The sequence below is a fragment of the Oncorhynchus gorbuscha genome, linkage group LG16, assembly GCF_021184085.1.
Source record: "Oncorhynchus gorbuscha isolate QuinsamMale2020 ecotype Even-year linkage group LG16, OgorEven_v1.0, whole genome shotgun sequence".
Taxonomy (NCBI): domain Eukaryota; kingdom Metazoa; phylum Chordata; class Actinopteri; order Salmoniformes; family Salmonidae; genus Oncorhynchus; species Oncorhynchus gorbuscha.
In genome coordinates this window covers 15590266-15608884 of record NC_060188.1, presented here as the reverse complement: position 1 = coordinate 15608884, position 18619 = coordinate 15590266, and the positions used below count along the sequence as shown (strand labels likewise).

General features: G+C 43.2%; 1 protein-coding gene across 1 annotated transcript in view; it reads left to right on the top strand.

The window, feature by feature from the left end:
• Positions 1-457: 457 nt before the first annotated feature.
• LOC123998997 (transmembrane protein 104-like) overlaps positions 458-18619 on the top strand; it is a 78995-nt gene continuing 60833 nt past the window's right edge. Inside the window, exons 1-6 of the mRNA XM_046304301.1 lie at positions 458-641; positions 1191-1263; positions 12065-12186; positions 12864-12945; positions 14200-14287; positions 15602-15685. Coding sequence (XP_046160257.1) covers positions 1219-1263; positions 12065-12186; positions 12864-12945; positions 14200-14287; positions 15602-15685 — 421 coding nt within the window. The 5' untranslated portion in view covers positions 458-641; positions 1191-1218. The remainder of the gene's footprint in view (positions 642-1190; positions 1264-12064; positions 12187-12863; positions 12946-14199; positions 14288-15601; positions 15686-18619) is intronic.

Sequence of the window (18619 nt, the reverse complement as noted above, 5' to 3'; positions counted from 1 at the left end):
ATATTAAAAATATGATTACAATAATCACATGTATCCACCAATGTAAAGAAAATAGGCCGCTAGACAGCCCACAGTGTCGCTTTATGGACATCGACTCAATCGTTAGGGCGGAGAGACCTGTAATCTTGTTAGTATATCCAAAATCTTTGATATGACTCACGGTGGCGTTCCGAATTTTGTCGTCTCGTGACCTAGTAAATACTAGATAAAGTCATAAACCCCTCAAATTGTTATTTAAAAAAAATGTTACTTGAACCTTAACCACAATGCTAACCATGTAACTTTAAATTAAGACCAAAAACACATGTTTTGTTTTCATATATTTTTACGATATATTCATTACGACAATTCTGTTGCAAAACATTTCTTTAACGGAAGCAAACGGAACGAAACGGGGGAGGAACCTACCTTGATTTGTCCAATAGAAACTCTCGTTTTGCAACTGTTTGGCTAATGATTACACCCCTGTTGTTCACACAGTCATTGAATGTGCATGAGATAGAAGAATGCACATATAAGGTTTATTGGCGGAGGATGTTTATTTTCTGCCCGAGTTATTTATTATTGTCATTTTTTTGTCTTGTTGGCTTGAAATTTAGCTTTCTGGTTTAATTACAGTGAAAAAGATTCACTGAACGCAGGTGCGTGTTGTTTACATCTTACTTTGACTTTGCAAGTGCTTGAAAACAATATCTAGAGATGATAAACGTAACTAGATAACCAGTTCAACGTTCATACTAAATCTAGTTACAGTGCACATTATGGTACTAGCTACAGTAACGTTAACGTTAGACAGGAGAATGTGTCTAGACAGTGCTAGCTACTTACTGCTGTAGCTCAGTTAGGGCATGTTGTTTAGCTAGCTATCGTTAGGTAACTAACGTTAGCTAGCGTAGTTAACGTTATCTAGTGAGTGCAATACATTTATGCCACATAGCAGCATATATAAGGGCCTTAGCCAACTACTCAAGACTGCATCACTAGTGTGATGGCATGGAATAGTTATCAGTGCTAGCTAGCTATCTGCTCTCTCACAAGGTGTCCTGCATTTTTCCTGACGGCTGTCAGGAAGCTACAGTCAACTAGATTTGTATAAAAGCGGTATCTATGAAAGTGAAACATTATGTGATTGGTAGGACACAGTTTTGTGAATAATTTGATTTAGGATTTGCCATTACTGTATCTCCCAGGTTGTGATCTCCAGTATTGTTGCCCATCATGGCAGGAGGCATCACAGAGACCGGGGAGCTCTACTCCCCGTATGTGAGTATCACTATTAGACCCTACAGTGTTATGCTCATTCTCCTAACTCTTTCATGTCAGGTATTTGGTGTGCATTACTTTTTATTTTACAATATTTTTGTAAAATGTCACTCCAAAAAAATGTCACTCCATATACGAACTTATACATACGAACAACAACTTCCAGACACACACTAAAAACGACTACATCTCATCTGCCCAGACCCGCATGCTCACACCCCCATCCCTAGTGCCTGTATTATTGTTTGCCATAGTGCCTGTATTATTGTTTGCCACTTGGCCTGAAATTGTATCAATTTGTTTTTCTCTGTTGCCCATGCCTTTTCAATATTGACATAAATAATTAATTTAAAAAATGATTGGTGTATTGATTTGATTTTCAAGTCTTCAGAGAAAGTTTTTTGAAGATGAGTGATGAGAAGAGAATTGTCCAGCCCATTGGGTGTCTCACTACATCCCCCTATGTCATGTCTTGAAATATGCAGACAGAAGGATTAAAATAAAGTTTACATTGTAATACTTATGACAATTAACTTTCTAGCCCCGCCCACAACTTCCAGATTTTATATGATTCCCAGAAAGCATGGATTATTGAGTCATTATTAGTTTTATACTTAAGACATGACTCTGCCATTGTGCTGTAGAATTTGTGAATTTAGTCTTGTGTATATAATACACTGTTCAAAAAAAGAAAGGCAACACTTAAACAGCACAATGTAACTCCAAGTCAATCACACTTCTGTGAAATCCAACTGTCCACTTAGGGAGCAACACTGATTGACAATAAATGTCACATGCTGTTGTGCAAATGGAATAGACAACAGGTGGAAATTATAGGCAATTAGCAAGACACCCCCAATAAAGGAGTGGTTCTGCAGGTGGTGACCACAGACCACTTCTCAGTTCCTATGCTTCCAGGCTGATGTTTTGGTCACTTTTGAATGCTGGCGGTGCTTTCACTCTAGTAGTAGCATGAGACGGAGTCTACAACCCACACAAGTGGCTCAGGTAGTGCAGCTCATCCAGGATGGCACATCAATGTGAGCTGTGGCAAGAAGGTTTGTTGTGTCTGTCAGCGTAGTGTCCAGAGCATGGAGGCGCTACCAGGAGACAGGCCAGTACATCAGGAGATGTGGAGGAGGCCATGGAGGGCAACAACCCAGCAGCAGGACCGCTACCTCTGCCTTTGTGCAAGGAGGAGCAGGAGGAGCACTGCCAGAGCCCTGCAAAATGACCTCCAGCAGGCCACAAATGTGCATGTGTCTGCTCAAACGGTCAGAAACAGACTCCATGAGGGTGGTATGAGGGCCCAACGTCTACAGGTGGGGGTTGTGCTTACAGCCCAACACCGTGCAGGATGTTTGGCATTTGCCAGAGAACACCAAGATTGGCAAATTCGCCACTGGCGCCCTGTGCTCTTCACAGATGAAAGCAGGTTCACACTGAGCACATGTGACAGAATCTGGAGACGCCGTGGAGAACGTTCTGCTGCCTGCAACATCCTCCAGCATGACCGGTTTGGCGGTGGGTCAGTCATGGTGTGGGGTGGCATTTCCTTGGGAAACCGCACAGCCCTCCATGTGCTCGCCAGAGGTAGCCTGACTGCCATTAGGTACCGAGATGAGATCCTCAGACCCCTTGTGAGACCATATGCTGGTGCGGTTGGCCCTGGGTTCCTCCTAATGCAAGACAATGCTAAATCTCATGTGGCTGGAGTGTGTCAGCAGTTCCTGCAAGAGGAAGGCGTTGATGCTATGCACTGGCCCGCCCGTTCCCCAGACCTGAATCCAATTGAGCACATCTGGGACATCATGTCTCGCTCCATCCACCAACGCCATGTTGCACCACAGACTGTCCAGGAGTTGGCGGATGCTTTAGTCCAGTTCTGGGAGGAGATCCCTCAGGAGACCATCCACCACCTCATCAGGAGCATGCCCAGGTGTTGTAGGGAGGTCATACAGGCACGTGGAGGCCACACACACTACTGAGCCTCATTTTGACTTGTTTTAAGGACATTACATCAAAGTTGGATCAGCCTGTAGTGTGGTTTTCCACTTTAAATTTGAGTGTGACTCCAAATCCAGACCTCCATGGGTTGATAAATTTGATTTCCATTGATAATTTTTGTGTGATTTTGTTGTCAGCACATTCAACTATGTAAAGAAAAAAGTTTTTAATAAGAATATTTCATTCATTCAGATCTAGGATGTGTTATTTTAGTGTTCCCTTTATTTTTTTGAGCAGTGTATATTCTATATATTAGTTTATACCGGATTAAGTGTAAATGTTAGTTAATTGTAATGTCGTTAGTTATACTCCAACTTTCCCTCCATCTTGTTCCAACATCAGTTATTTCTTACATCTTTGTTCCAATAGCTTTTTTCCCGAAGAGACTGTCAGTTGGATGTGGTCTATGCCAGGTTTTTATATCTTCCCTATCATATGAACATCATTTTCTTACTCAAATAAGATTCCCTCAAGGCTGCTCTGATGTCAAAGATTTCAAATCAAAATTTTGTGATGTGGAACTTTTAAGTGTGCTGTAAATTCCGAAGAGAGGTTGACCAATGTATAATGGATAGCAAATGCTGAAAAATTATCTAGGCTAAATTAGTTCAAGTTACCTGCATGAATTCAAAGTCCACACAATATGTGACAAAATTATTTAAAATAGTGATGTGCACCTACTCTCGTATAGATTATTTTTTGATCCCTAAAATGTTAATGAATTCTGCCGCTTGTATAATCGGACCCATAGCACTTTCAGATTACGCCTTTGTCCGCCTCTGCTTTGACCTCTGTAAAAACATCCCGAGATCAAAGAGCTGGAAATTCAACACCTCCATGTTATCAAATGAAGCATTCCATACATTGGTCACTACATGGATAGACAACTACACACAAGACAAAGACTCTCCTGTTTCTCCGGCCAATTGTGAGACGCTGCCGAAGCCACCCTAAGAGGTCATCTGATTGTATATGATTCCTCAGAGAAAAAAGCAATTGAAGTACACAGGTTAGAGCTTGAGACGGAACTGGAAGTACATAAACAATCTCCAGACAGCGCCTCCTGGATTCAACTTAAAGCAGCTAAAGCAAAACCAAACTTGGACTATACTCTGAGAGATATTGCATACTAGAGGTCGATTGATTAATCGGAATGGTCGATTGATTAATCGGAATGGTCGATTGATTAATCGGAATGGCCTAATAATCAGAAATCGGTATTTTTGGACACGGATTTAGCCTATTTTTTAAAAATTATTTGTAATTATTGTTATTTGTTTTTTTACAACTTTATTTAATCTTTGTGTCCTGCGTTGCATATAATCTGACTGAGCATACAAGCATACAAGTAATATAATAATAATAATATATGCCATTTAGCAGACGCTTTTATCCAAAGCGACTTACAGTCATGTGTGCATACATTCTACGTATGGGTGGTCCCGGGAATCGAACCCACTACCCTGGCGTTACAAGCGCCATGCTCTACCAACTGAGCTATAGAAGGACCATCTGACTGAGCGGTTTTAGGCAGCAGCAGGCTGCTCGTAAGCATTCATTCAAACCGCACTTTTGTGCGTTTTGCCAGCAGTTCTTCGTTGTGCGTCAAGCATTGCACTGTTTTTGACTTCAAGCCTATCAACTCCCGAGATGAGGCTGGTATAACCAATGTGAAATGGCTAGCTAGTTAGCGGGGTGCACGCTAATAGCATTTCAAACGTCACTCGCTCTGAGACTTGGGAGTGGTTGTTCCCCTTGCTCTGCATGGGTAACGCTGCTTCGAGGGTGGCTGTTGTCATTGTGTTCCTGGTTCGAGCCCAGGGAGGAGCGAGGAGAGGGATGGAAGCTATACTGTTACACTGGCAATACTAAAGTGCCTATAAGAACATCCAATAGTCAAAGGTTAATGAAATACAAATCGTATAGAGGGAAATAGTCCTATAATTCCTATAATAACTACAACCTAAAACTTCTTACCTGGGAATATTGAAGACTCATGTTAAAATGAACCACCAGCTTTCATATGTTCTCATGTTCTGAGCAAGGAACTTAAACTTTAGCTTTCTTACATGGCACATATTGCACTTTTACTTTCTTCTCCAACACTTTGTTTTTGCATTATTTAAACCAAATTGAACATGTTTCATTATTTATTTGAGGCTAAATTGATTTTATAGATGTATTATATTAAGTTAGAATAAGTGTTCATTCAGTATTGTTGTAATTGTCATTATTACAAATTAATTTAAAAAAATCATCAGCCGATTAATTGGTATCTGCTTTTTTTAAGGTCCTCCAATAATCTGTATCGGCGTTGAAAAATCATAATCGGTCGACCTCTATTGCATACCAATTAAAAAAGATCATACAATAATGGCCATCCGAACAAAAGATGACGGAGGTCACATATGATCCAAATAAAATACATTTAACTTTTCATAATTTTTACTACAAATTTATATGCTTCTGAAAGAGCACATACAGATGCAGAACTCCATTCCTTCCTAGAGGGAATCTCGCTACCAAAACTATCAGAGACCAACCAAGAAGATCTCAACTCCCCTTTCACTCCCAAGGAGGTCTTAGCGGCAATTATCTGCGTGCCACCTAACAAATCCCCAGGCCCAAACAGATTTCCCAGAGTTCCACAAAGCTTTTTGGCCACTACAAAATAATTACCATACTGCTCGACGAGACTAAACACTCTTCTTCCCAAAATAATAAGTGTACCAAAATGGATTTATTAGAGACAGGTACTCTTCTGATAACATTCGCCATTTTTTAAATATTATAGATCAAGTAAACGCACGGAAGATCCTTGTTCTGCTGGATTCACTGCTGAGAAAGCATCCAGTGAGACCGCTGTGCCACTCGAGAACCAAGGCACTGCATCTAAGTGCTAGAAGCACCACTACAGACCCTGGTTAGATTCCAGGCTGTATCACAACCCGCCGTGATTGGGAATCCCATAAGGCTGTGCACAATTGGTCCAGCATTGTCTGGGTTAGGGTTTGGCCGGGGTAGGCCGCCATTGTAAATTAGAATTTGTTCTTAACTGACTTGCCTAGTTAAAGAAAAGGTCAAATAAAATTAAATTAAAAAATGTTTTACAGGATGGAGTGATGCTTTCTGTTCTCAGTCTTAGAAAAGTTCAATATGGGCCCAAACTTTATCAAATGATTAAGTCCCTATATTCTCATCCAAATGCCATGGTGTCTACTAATGGTCTAAACTCTGAGAGATTCTCTTTGGGATATGGCACAAGACAAGGATGCACGCTGTGTCCCCTCTCTCTAAGCGGATGATGTCTTACGCTACATATCGGGGCGGCAGGGTAGCCTAGTGGTTAGAGCGTTGGACTAGTAACCGAAAGGTTGCAAGTTCGAATCCCCGAGCTGACAAGGAATCTGTCGTTCTGCCCCTGAACAGGCAGTTAACCCACTGTTCCTAGGCCGTCATTGAAAATAAGAATTTGTTCTTAACTGACTTGCCTAGTAAAATAAATAAAAAATATAAAAAATATCCAACCCTGAGAAATTCCTCCCTTCCATTTCAGACAATTTTTCAGTACAGCAAGTTTTCAGGATATAAGATCAATTTGAATAAATCCATTGTTTGCCTTCTCAATCTTACCAGCTCTATGAAGACACTCAGCCCGTTACAATGGAAGACACAGGCTTTCAATACCTTGGAATCTTTTTAACACCAGATCTGAATTGCCTTTTCAACTACCACTCCTGGATCGAATCAAGAATGACCTCCGAACCTTGATCTCCCTCCCAATTAGCTTAGTCAGAAGAATCAATGTTATCCATATCAACATACTCCCTAGATTGAACTCTTTATTTCAGATGCCTCCATGCTATCTCCTAGTATCATTTTTTGAAACAACCAACCAACGCATCACTATTGTTCAAAAGTTTGAAAGACAAGCATTTTTTTGTCCATTAAAATAACATGAAATTGATCGGAAATACCATGTAGACATTGTTCATGTTATAAATGACTACTGTAGCTGGAAATGGCAGATTTTTAGTGGAATATCTACATAGGCGTACAGAGGCCCATTTATCAGCAACAATCATTCCTGTGTTCCAATGGCACGTTAGATAATCCAAGTGTATAATTTTAAAAGGCTAGTTAATCATTAGAAAAATATTTTACAATTATGTTAGCACAGCTGAAAACCGTTATCCTGATTTAAAGAAGAAATAAAACTGGTCTTCTTTTGACTAGTTGAGTATCTGGAGCATCAGCATTTGTGGGTTTAATTCAATCTCAAAATGGCTCTAACCAGAATATAAAGAGGAGGGTGAGGCCCCGGTGCATAACTGAGCAAGTGGACAAGTACATTAGTGTGTCTAGTTTGAGAAAAAGACGCCTCACAAGTCCTCAACTGACAGCTTCATTAAATGGTACCAACAAAACACGAGTCTCAACATCAACAGTGAAGAGGCGACTCCGGGATGCTGGCCTTCTAGGCAGAAAAAAACAGGTGCAGAGTAGATGTGCAGGAGTCTTATGGCTTCGGGGTAGAAGCTGTTTAGAAGCCCCTTGGACCTAGACCATTTTCCGTGCGGTAGCAGAAAAAACAGTCTATGACTAGGGTGGCTGGAGTCTTTGAAATTTTTTAGGGCCTTCCTCTGACACCACCTGGTATAGAGGTCCTAGATAGCAGGAAGCTTGGCCCCAGTGATGTACTGGGCCGTGAGCACTACCATCTGTAGTGCCTTGCAGTCGGAGGCCGAGCAGTTGCCATACCAGGCAGTGATGCAACCAGTTGCTCTCAATGGTGCAGCTGTAGAACTTTGAGGATCTGAGGACTCGTGCCAAATCTTTTCAGTCTCCTGAGGGTAGTGGTTTTGTCATTCCCTCTTCACGACTGTCTTGGTGTGCTTGGACCATGTTAGTTTGTTGGTGATGTGGATGCAAGGAACTTGAAGCTCTCAACCTCTTCCACTACAGCCCCGTTGATGAGAAGGTTGGTGTGCTCGGTCCTCCTTTTCCTGTAGTCCACAATCATCTCCTTTGTCTTGATCACATTGAGGGAGAGGTTGTTGTCCTTACGTTACACGGTCAGGTCTCTGACCTCCCTATAGGCTGTCTCATCTTTGTCGGTGATCAGGCCTACCACTGGTGTGTCATCGCTAACTTAATGATGGTGTTGGAGTCGTGCCTGGCTGTGCAGTCATGAGTGAACAGGGACAGGAGGGGATTGAGCCTCCCCCCAGAGGGGCCCCCGTGTTGAGGATCAACGTGGCGGATGTGTTGTTACCTAATATTACCACCTGGGGGCGGCCCGTCAGGAAGTCCAGGATCCAGTTGCAGAGGGTGGTGTTTAGTCCCAGGGTCCTTAGCTTAGTGATGAGCTTTGAGGGCACTATGGTGTTGAACGCTGAGCTGTAGTCAATGAATAGCATTCTCACATAAGTGTTCCTTTTGTCCAGGTGTGAAAGGGCAGTGTGGAGTGCAATAGAGATTGCATCATCTGTTGGGGAGGTATGCAAATTGGAATGGGTCTAGGGTTTCTGGGATAATGGTGTTGATGTGAGCCATGACCAGCCTTTCAAAGCACTTCATGGCTGCAGACCTGAGGTGCTACGGGTTGGTAGTCATTTAGGCAGGTTACCTTGGTGGTCTTGGGCACAAGAACTATTGTAGTCTGCTTGAAACATGTTGGTATTACAGACTCAGACAGGGAGAGGTTGAAAATGTCAGTGAAGACACTTGCCAGCTGGTCAGCGCATGCTCGGAGTACACATCCTGGTAATCCGTATGGCCCTGCGGCCTTGTGAATGTTGACCTGTTTAAAGGTCTTTCTCGCATCGGCTGTGAAGAGCGTGATCACACAGTCGTCCGGAACAGCTGATGCTCTCATGCATATTTCAGTGTTCCTTGCCTCGAAGTGAACATGGAAGTAATTTAGCTCGTCTGGTAGGTTCATGTCACTGGGCAGCTCGGCTGTGCTTCCCATTTTAGTCTGTAATAGTTTGCAAGCCCTGCCACATCTGATAAGCGTCAGAGCAGGTGTAGTACGATTTGATCTTAGTCCTGTATTGATGCTTTGCCTGTTTGATGGTTCATCGGGGGGCATAGTGGGATTGCTTATAAGCTTCCAGGTTAGAGTCCCGCTCCTTGAAAGCAGAAGCTCTACCCGTAGCTCAGTGCGGATGTTGCCTGTAATCCATGGCTTCTGATTGGGGTATGTACGTACAGTCACTGTGGGGACGATGTCATCTATGCACTTATTGATAAAGCCAGTGACTGATGTGGTGTACTCCTCAATCTCATCGGAAGAATCCCAGAACATATTCCAGTCTGTGCTAGCAAAACAGTCCTGTAGTTTAGCATGTACTTCATCTGACCACTTTTTTATAGACTGAGTCACTGGTGCTTCCTGCTTTTATTTTTGCTTGTAAGCAGGAATCAAGAGGATAGAATTATGGTCAGATTTGCCAAATGAAGGGCAAGGGAGAGCTTTGTACGTGTATCTGTGTGTGGATTAAAGGTGGTCTAGAGTTTTTCATCTCTCTGGTTTCACATTTAACATGCTGGTAGAAATGAGGTAAAGCTGATTTAAGTTTATCTGCATTAATTTCCCCGGCTACTAGGAGTGCCACCTCTGGGTGATGTGGGCCTGTTTGGGTGTCTGTAGTAAATCCCTCTCGTCCGACTCATGAAAGAAAAATTTGTCATCCAATTCAAGGTGAGTAATCACTGTTCTGATGTCCAGAAGCTCTCAGCAACATTATGTACAATTGTACTACTGGTCTTCCCAAATCAGCAACATGTTAACATGGATCACAAACAGACAAGACTCAATGTGGATTCAGATAGAGGCCCAATCCTGTGGTTAATTTCCCCTATGCTCAATTATATTCATTAATGACTTTAGTGATGTGGGAAACATACCCAAAACCTTTGATTTACAATACTTTGGCATTTCCTCCCAGATATGCTCTCACTTGCCCATAGTAAACAACCCAGACTCGCCAAAAGCCCAGAGTGATGCCAACGTTCATCTTTGACATACTCTCAGGATCAGGACCTATTCAGACCTGTTTCATCAGAACGCAACTACACTGAAATCCTTTCAAGAGCTCTGCAGGGAATTTGATGTGCACATTTTTTGTTGTTTATATCTTCAAATTAGACACGTCATTTCCTCATTCACTTCCAAGGGGAGGTTTAGAGCTCTTCTCAATTAAGTTGAGACCCTTCTTGCTTCAGCATAATCCATCAAAGGCTAAATCTCTAATATCTATAAATTCCTATACGAGAGTGTGGGTTCCTCCTTACTCTTAAAATAATCTGGGAAAAGGACCTTTGTCTGATTATCAGTGATGAGTTGTGAGCAGAGGTTTGCGACAGGATATGCTGCTCCTCTACTAATACAAAAAGGAAAGTATATAATTACACATTTTTGTTCAAATTGTATTACACCCCAGTGAGACTCCATAGAATGAATACAGACAGTTTTCCTTATTGTAAAATATGTACCTCTGAAAGTAGAACTTATATGCATGTATTTTGGAGTTGTAGAGAGATCTGGTCATCTATACATGTACAGTTTGATATGACCTTGTGTCTCTATCTTCTTAATGTTCAGCAGGACTTTGTTCTTGATCCAGACAGACAGAATTTGTTTACGACTTTCACATACTTTGCTATAAAATGTGTTCTCCTGCCGGGGGATTCTAATTCCTCCACCTGCATTTTAAAATGTGGCCTGACCAGATTGTTGACTTTCTTCCTCTTGAAAAGCTCACTTACGACCCCCGCAAGAGACATCCCAGGAATGATAAACTCTGGTCTCCACTACTCAACTACATTTCAAACTGGACAGAGTGAATGGGGTGATTTAAGGAAATGTGTGTGTGTGTAAATACAGGAAGTGTAAGTTGCTCTAAAGCTAATTCTTTACTTGTTGTCTCCACGAAAGGTGGAAATGTCTAACATGATCACTGATAGTGCTGCTGCAAATTTGTTTGTTTGTTATTTTATTTTATTCTTTTATTTTATTCTATCATTTGTCTGCCACATCTGTGAATATGGAATGTGTTTTGTTTGTTGATTTGAAAAACAAGAACTTAATACATCTTTAAATTATACAATTGTGATGTAGAGCAGAAATGTTGCAGGGAGCACGTGCGGTGGTTACTCATCTAGTCAGGACACTGAAAAGAGGAAGAAGGAATGCTTAGGCACTGAAAAAGGCTACCACTGATGAACTTTGATGACTCAAAACCATAAATTCTGTTTAGCAATGCGTTATTGTGAGGCCTGTCTAGGTATGTCACAAGTTTCTGCAGGGACTGATATCAGCATGGTTGTCTGCTTCAGCTGTTTTAAGGCTAGTTGTCTTGTGGTTAAAGTGCCCTTTCTAGATGAAATATTAACTGACTGAAGGAATGGATAGGGATAAGGGCTTTTTAGTGATCTGACCTTCTGTTCACTGGTCTACCTATATGTCACGGTGTCAGCCCTACGTCTTTACTGCTAGATGGGACTGTAATAGTCCACAGCTGAGGACAGTGTTTGAATAATATCAAGATAATGTCTTCAGTTGACCAGTGCGTTGCAACTTGGCAATGTTAGGTCAACATGTTTTTCTTTACACCCGTGCTAAACTGTCGCATGATTTCCAGTGTTCAAACTTCACTCCCTTGACCAGAGTTTGGTCTTACGTTAAGTGAAGGGAGGATAATGTCCAGTAAACAGGAGCATCCAGACGTACTGGCCTCTTGTGGACCCCCAAGACAACGACACCCTCTAATATTCTGTGTCTTTGCAGGTGGGCTTGGTGTACATGTTTAATCTGATCGTGGGCACGGGGGCACTGACGATGCCCAAGGCCTTTGCCCAAGCAGGTTGGGCGGTCAGCCTGGCGCTCATCTCCTTCCTGGCGTTTATGAGGCGAGTTCCTCGTAGGCTCACTGCCTTTACATTCATTTCCACAATGTTGCCTTACATCCACTTCCCCAGCTCTCACTTTAGTTTAAGCACACCATAGCACAAGAGGAATTGACCATATTTAATCCTTTTCTTCCACACCTAAATGTAGAGTTATTGCCCTCCCTATCAAATGGGATGCCACTGATGAGGCGTGTCATTAATCTAGCAGGGAACAACCAGAGCAGGAGGAGTTGCAGATGAGTTGATGCAGCGTGTCAGTCAGCAGGAGGAAGTTGATGATGCAGGATGTGTTTCATTAGGGTAGTATGTGAGGAAAAAGGGGAGACAGTGGACACACAGAGATGCAGATCAGAGGCCAGTACTTTAGCTTTGTGATGTGGATTTAAACATACACTGAGCCTTTTAACAGTTTCATCTTTTTATATTGCTTTGTTTTTAGATAGTTGAGATCTAGAGATCCTATTTTGTCACCAAGGATAGTGTGTAGTTAGGCAAGGTCACAGACTACAACAAATACAACACAATGATATTCTATGACAGTTGTTGACAATGGGTCATAAAATTCTATGTTTGTATAAAATTGTTATGCTCGGTATATAATATGCGTAGACTCTTCAGGGCTAGTTTTTGTCATCTGAATATATTTTTCTGAACCTACTTTGTTTAATTTTCGTCAGTTACATGACCACTACGTTTGTGATCGAGGCCATGGCAGCGGCCAACGCTCAGCTGCGCTGGAAGAGGAGGGAGCAGGAAGAGGTGAGTTAGCACATATAAATAACCAACAGGTGGAAGTAATGAAGAAAGAGTGATAGTCGACACTCATACATACTGTCTTTTCCAGTGATCCCTACTCATCAAGTGAAGGCCCAGATTCGCTAGTTCACTACCCCTTAAACCTCAACACCTTTACGGGAAGAATAACCTCAAGGCGGTCAATAGACCATTAAAGAATAATATGGGGAATGGAGCGCTTGCCACTCCCACAAATGTGTGATTAAACAAGCCTTGTAGTGTCCTCTACTGACTCACTGGGGGGGCAGTTTAGTTTTTAATCATTGTTACTTTAGTCATTTTAAATACTAAGGGAAAGTCTTCTCGTGCAGAGATTGATGGAGCTGGTGGAGTTCATTTTCTTTTTTTTACAGAAAAGCAGCAAGTCATTTTGCCTAATGCCCAAGGTTTCCGCTGGAGGAGTTATGAGCGTAAGGACAATGGGTCTGGCTTTGACAGAGCCCCAAACCCCATGGCCTTGATTCATGGATCACTTAGTCTTCCTCCAACATTTCCTCCCACATAATGGGAAGAAGGGAGGCACAGAGCGGGAATGTTTACCCTTGAACATTCTTTATTTCTTTCCGCTCGAATGAAGCACATAAAAAAAAGTTAAGCCGTTCCTTTAAAGTGATATACTGGCCGACATTTTCTGAGAAAGTCCCATAAAAGTGTATTAGTTTGAATTGGGGGGGGGGGGGGGGGGACACTGACTCTGCATCTCTCGGATGTGACGGAGAAATAGGATAGATCTGCTCTTTTGACTCAGCCAAGGCCACATCTGTCACTTTGATGTTAGATGCTTTGTTTCTGTTGCTGGCATATTCTGTTCCAGTGACCCACCCACTTCTTAGTCTCTCCCACACCCTGCCCAACCAGCTGTAGCTGCTCTTGTTAATTCAAATGATAATGACATCCTCAATGTCGATTGTAATTGAGCATTAATTAATCTGTGGTGAATTTGGTAGATGAAGAGTTATGGGAGGGCGTCAGATAGGCGCTCATATCTATTGTATATGAGGGGGACAGCTCCCTCATCCTCCCCAGCATATCCCAGCTGTTCCAGACAATTTCCAGATGCTGCTCCCCTCCATGTTAAATGTCCAGCAAATAAAACACAGTGTTAATAGGTTGTAAACTGACTGTTGGCACTGAGCATTAGGACTTGTAGATTAGGAGTGAAGTCAGTGTTGGGTGGAGGTAGGCTGGTTATCCTCTTTCCATCACCCTCATCATCAGGTCCAAGACAACGACTCCACTTCTGATTATTCGGATGATGATGTCCGGGGACGATCAGAGCCAGAGACGAGGCCCATTTTGTCAGTCCGTGAGTATAGTGTTCCCCTCATCCCTCCTGAAGACTAGACACACTGCTAAGGTCGTGTTAAGAATGTGTTGAAAATAAGGTACACTACATGGCCAAAAGTATGTGGACATCTGCTTGAACATCTCATTCCAAAATCATGGGCATTAATATGAGTTTGGTCCCCCCTTTGCTGCTATAATAACCTCCACTCTTTTGGGAAGGATTTACACTAGATGTTGGAACATTCTTACAGGGACTTGCTTCCATTCAGCCATGAGCATTAGTGAGGTCGGGCACGGATGTTGGGAGATTAATTGGAATGACTGAGTCAGGCCTAATCTCAAAGTTGTTTGATGGGGTTGAGGTCAGGGCTCTGTACAGACCAGTCAAGTTCTAACACACCGATCTCGACAAACCATTTCTGTATGGACCTTGCTTTGTGCATTTGGGGGCATTGTCCTGCTGAAACAGGATTGGGCCTTCCCCAAACTGTTGCCGCAAAGTTGGAAGCACAGAATCGTCTAGAATTTTATTGTATGCTGTAGCGTCAATATTTCCCTTCACTGGAACTAAGGGGCCTAGACTATTGAACCATGAAAAACATCCCCAGACCATTATTTCTCCTCCACCAAACTTTACAGTTGGCACTATGCATTCGGGCAGGTAGCGTTCTCCTGGCATCCGCCAAATCCAGATTCGTCTGTTGGACTGCCAGATGGTGAAGTGTGATTCATCATTCCATTCATCATTCCAGGGAATGCGTTTACACTGCTCCAGAGTCCAATGTCGGCAAGCTTTACACCACTCCAGCCGACGCTTGGCATTGCGCATGGTGATGTTAGGCTTGTGTGCGGCTGCTCGACCATGGAAACCCATTTCATGAAGCTCCCAACGAACAGTTAACGTTAAAATGGACACCCTTCAAATTAGTGGATTTGACACAAACCTCGATTTTAGAAGAGCTCAGTACGAGACATTCTAGTGCCAATGTTTGTCTATGGCGATTGCATGAATATGTTCTCAATTTTAGACACCTGTTAGCATGGCTGAAATAGCCAAATCCGCTAATTTGATGGGTGTCCACATATGTCTGGCCATGTAGTGTATATGTGAAAACATTGAGTCTTGTGGAGAATTCGGAATTCTCTTTTTTGTCATCCCTCCTTTTTGAAGGTCTCAATTCTTAAGCATATGTTGATTATGACATAATCAGATCAATCATAAATTGTATGTATCCTCCATGTCATTGGTTAATGTCAGTGTTTTATAGAAGGAAGGAATGACTCGGATTGGAATGACTCACCACTGCGTTCTCATGTCTATGCATTATCACAGAGCGAACAGGAGGACATGTTGATCACTTTGACATTGTGGAGAGGGTAGAGATGGGTCAAATGGCCTCCATGTTCTTCAACAAAGGTAAGAGCCTATCCTCATTCAGTACTTTGAGGGGATAGGATGAACCCATACTCCGTTATTGAATGAAGTGCTGCTGATGCCACTATGTGCAGGGCATGGTAAAACCTGTCCTCCTTGTCTAACAACTATCTGGAGTCTTGAAGATTGTGGGATAATTTGGGGAAAGTTTCTTAACCTTTAAATGGGAATCATTGTTAGATTCCAAATGTGAGGCTGTTAGCTCTCTAATGGGGTGTAATTGTACACTTGAGTGTACAAAACATTAAGAACAACTTCCTAATAGTGAGTTGCACCCCCTTTTGCCCTACAAGGTGTGGAAAGCATTCCACAGGGATGCTGGCCCATGTTGACTCCAATGCTTCCCACAGTTGTGTCCAGTTGGCTGGTAGTAGATCTCTACTAGTAGCATCGTTCCATCTCATCCCACAGATGCTGAATTGGATTGAGATCTGGTGACTGGGTAGGCCACTGCAGTAAGCTGAATTCACTGTCATGTTCGTGGAACCATTCCTGGACAATCCTTACCTTGTACCATTGGGTATTATCCTGATAATAAAAAATAAAATTGCAGATGGATACACTGCTGCCATGAAGGGATGCACCTGACTGGCAATAATGTTCAGATATCTTGTGGCATTCAAATGTTCCTCCATTTTTATCAAGGGGCCCAATGTATGCCATGAAAACACACCCCACACCATTATACTACCACAACCACCACCAGCCCGCACACAGCATGATGGATGCATGTATTCGTGGTTTACTCCATTCCCTTGTCCTCCCATCACCAAGAACCGGGGTTCTTCAGATCAGGCAATGTTTTTCCAATTTTCCAGTTTCCATTGTTTTTGCTCCTTAACCCACTGCAATCGCAGTTTCTTGTTTTTTTGCTGAAAGAAGTGGAACTCTGTAAGGTGGTTGGCTGCCATACCCCATTTGTGTCAAGGTACGACTAGTTGTGCATTCTTTTATGGGTCTTTGGGCACCAATGTTGTACTGGACTATCAGTTGACTTAACTGTAGCCCGTCTGTTGGGCTGCACAATTTGTCAGCCTCCTTTGTTCTCTTTCATCAATGACCCGTTTTCGACCACTGGCCTGCTATTGGCTGGATGTCGTTTGGGTGGTGGATCATTCTTGATTCACACAGGAATCTGTTGAGCGTGAAAAACCCAGCAGCGTTGCAGTTCTTGATACATACCTGCTGCGCCTGGCCCCTACTACCAAACCCCATTCAAAGGCACTTCAATATTTTGTCTTGCCCATTCACCCTCTGAATGGCACACATACACAACCCATGTCTCAAATGTCTCAAGGCTTAAAAATCTTTCTTTAACCTGTCTCCTCCCCTTCATCTACACTGGTTGAAGTGGATTTACAGGTGACATCAATAAGGGATCAGCTTTCACCTGGTCAGTCTATGTCATGGAAACAGCAGGCGTTCCTAATGTTTGGTACTCTCGGTGTATATGGCTAAATGGTTGTATTTCCCAGGCCATCACACTGCTGCTGTTTTAGTCTCCCCAGCTGTGTGTGGGGGCCTCCTGCAGGCTGCACCAGCGGTGGTGAACATGTTAAAGCCTCGGCAGCCTGAGTGATGAGCTAATTGAAAGCAGAATCATGTTCACCTTGAACCAGAAACAGAACAACCTTGCGGATTTACATTACTCACCTACGTCAGAGTAGACACTCCTCGGTGTGCTGGGCCCGCTCACTACCCCCTCCCCACCCTCTCCTCCTCTGCTGGCAGGTCGGCCTGTTTCTCAAGTAGTATTAACCAGGTAGGTGACTCAACAGTCTGCAGCATACGCACCTGCAGCGCCAATACTTCAACAGCATCGCTTTTGTGTGTTGTGATCCGGTTCTGGCCACTAGGTGGTGCACTTGGCACACTCGCATACAAAATGATTCAGTGACTCACACAAAGCCAGGCAGGCATGCAACATGCTGTTAGAGAAGCAGCGTGTTGTTCCCTTGTGGAACACTCCGGCTGCAGTCTCTTCTTTCTCCCAGCCCTATTAAAGTTGATGTGTTAAAACACTCTTTGGTGATGACCTCTCCCTGTGTGTGTCTGGTGTGGTGTTGTCCTCGGCTGCAGGTGAGGGTGAGGAGCCACGGGGAAGTATTGATCGGTGGCAGAGATAAGAGTCCCCTCTATCTCTCTGTGTGATGTGGGAGTGCTGCCCAGTGACTCTAATCAGAAATGAATTAGATGGGCGCTGGGCCCAGCACGCATGAGAGAGGAGTGAGAGATGCAGCTCTTTGTCTCAGCTCAATGGCGCTCCAGCATAATGGAAGTCTCGTTTATCTCTCTACCCAGATCTCCGCTGATATGAACTCTTCTTTGTTTTAATTAGTGCTGGGAGGTAATATAAGATTAGTGGTATGTCTGATCAGGGAGTTTTATTGGTGTGGTAAAGCTGTCAGGCATTAAAACCAAATCTCTTGTTTTTTTCTTGAGGGATTGGATAGTGGAGTGTTTTTGAATATGTTGTTGGAGTTAATGGACTGTCTGAGGCCTGCGTTGGGGAAGGGCAGCTCACAGCCAATTAGCTGGCCTCTTGAATCCTTACTACCTCGGTCCGGGTTCTGGTTAATGATGGGACTGTTCGAACACACTGGGCACCACTGGCAGCAGAGCAAGCTTGAAATAAGGCCATAGGTATCGGCCCTGCCGGTACTGACAGGAATTTTGATGGGGGCTGGTTTATCAGCGGAGCAGTGAGGAGAGTGCCTGTAGTGTTACTGTAACCTTCCTCATCCACAATTTGCAAGTTGATTAGAAGACGATTTTGGCTAATATCACAAAGGGGGGTGAACAACAGAGGCTGGTCTGTGTGCTCCTGCTCCCATCTCAGCCCACCGTCCCTTTAGGTAGTAAAGGCAGTAGACATGATGTATGGGGATATGGATGGTGTGCAAACAGAGGGAGGAC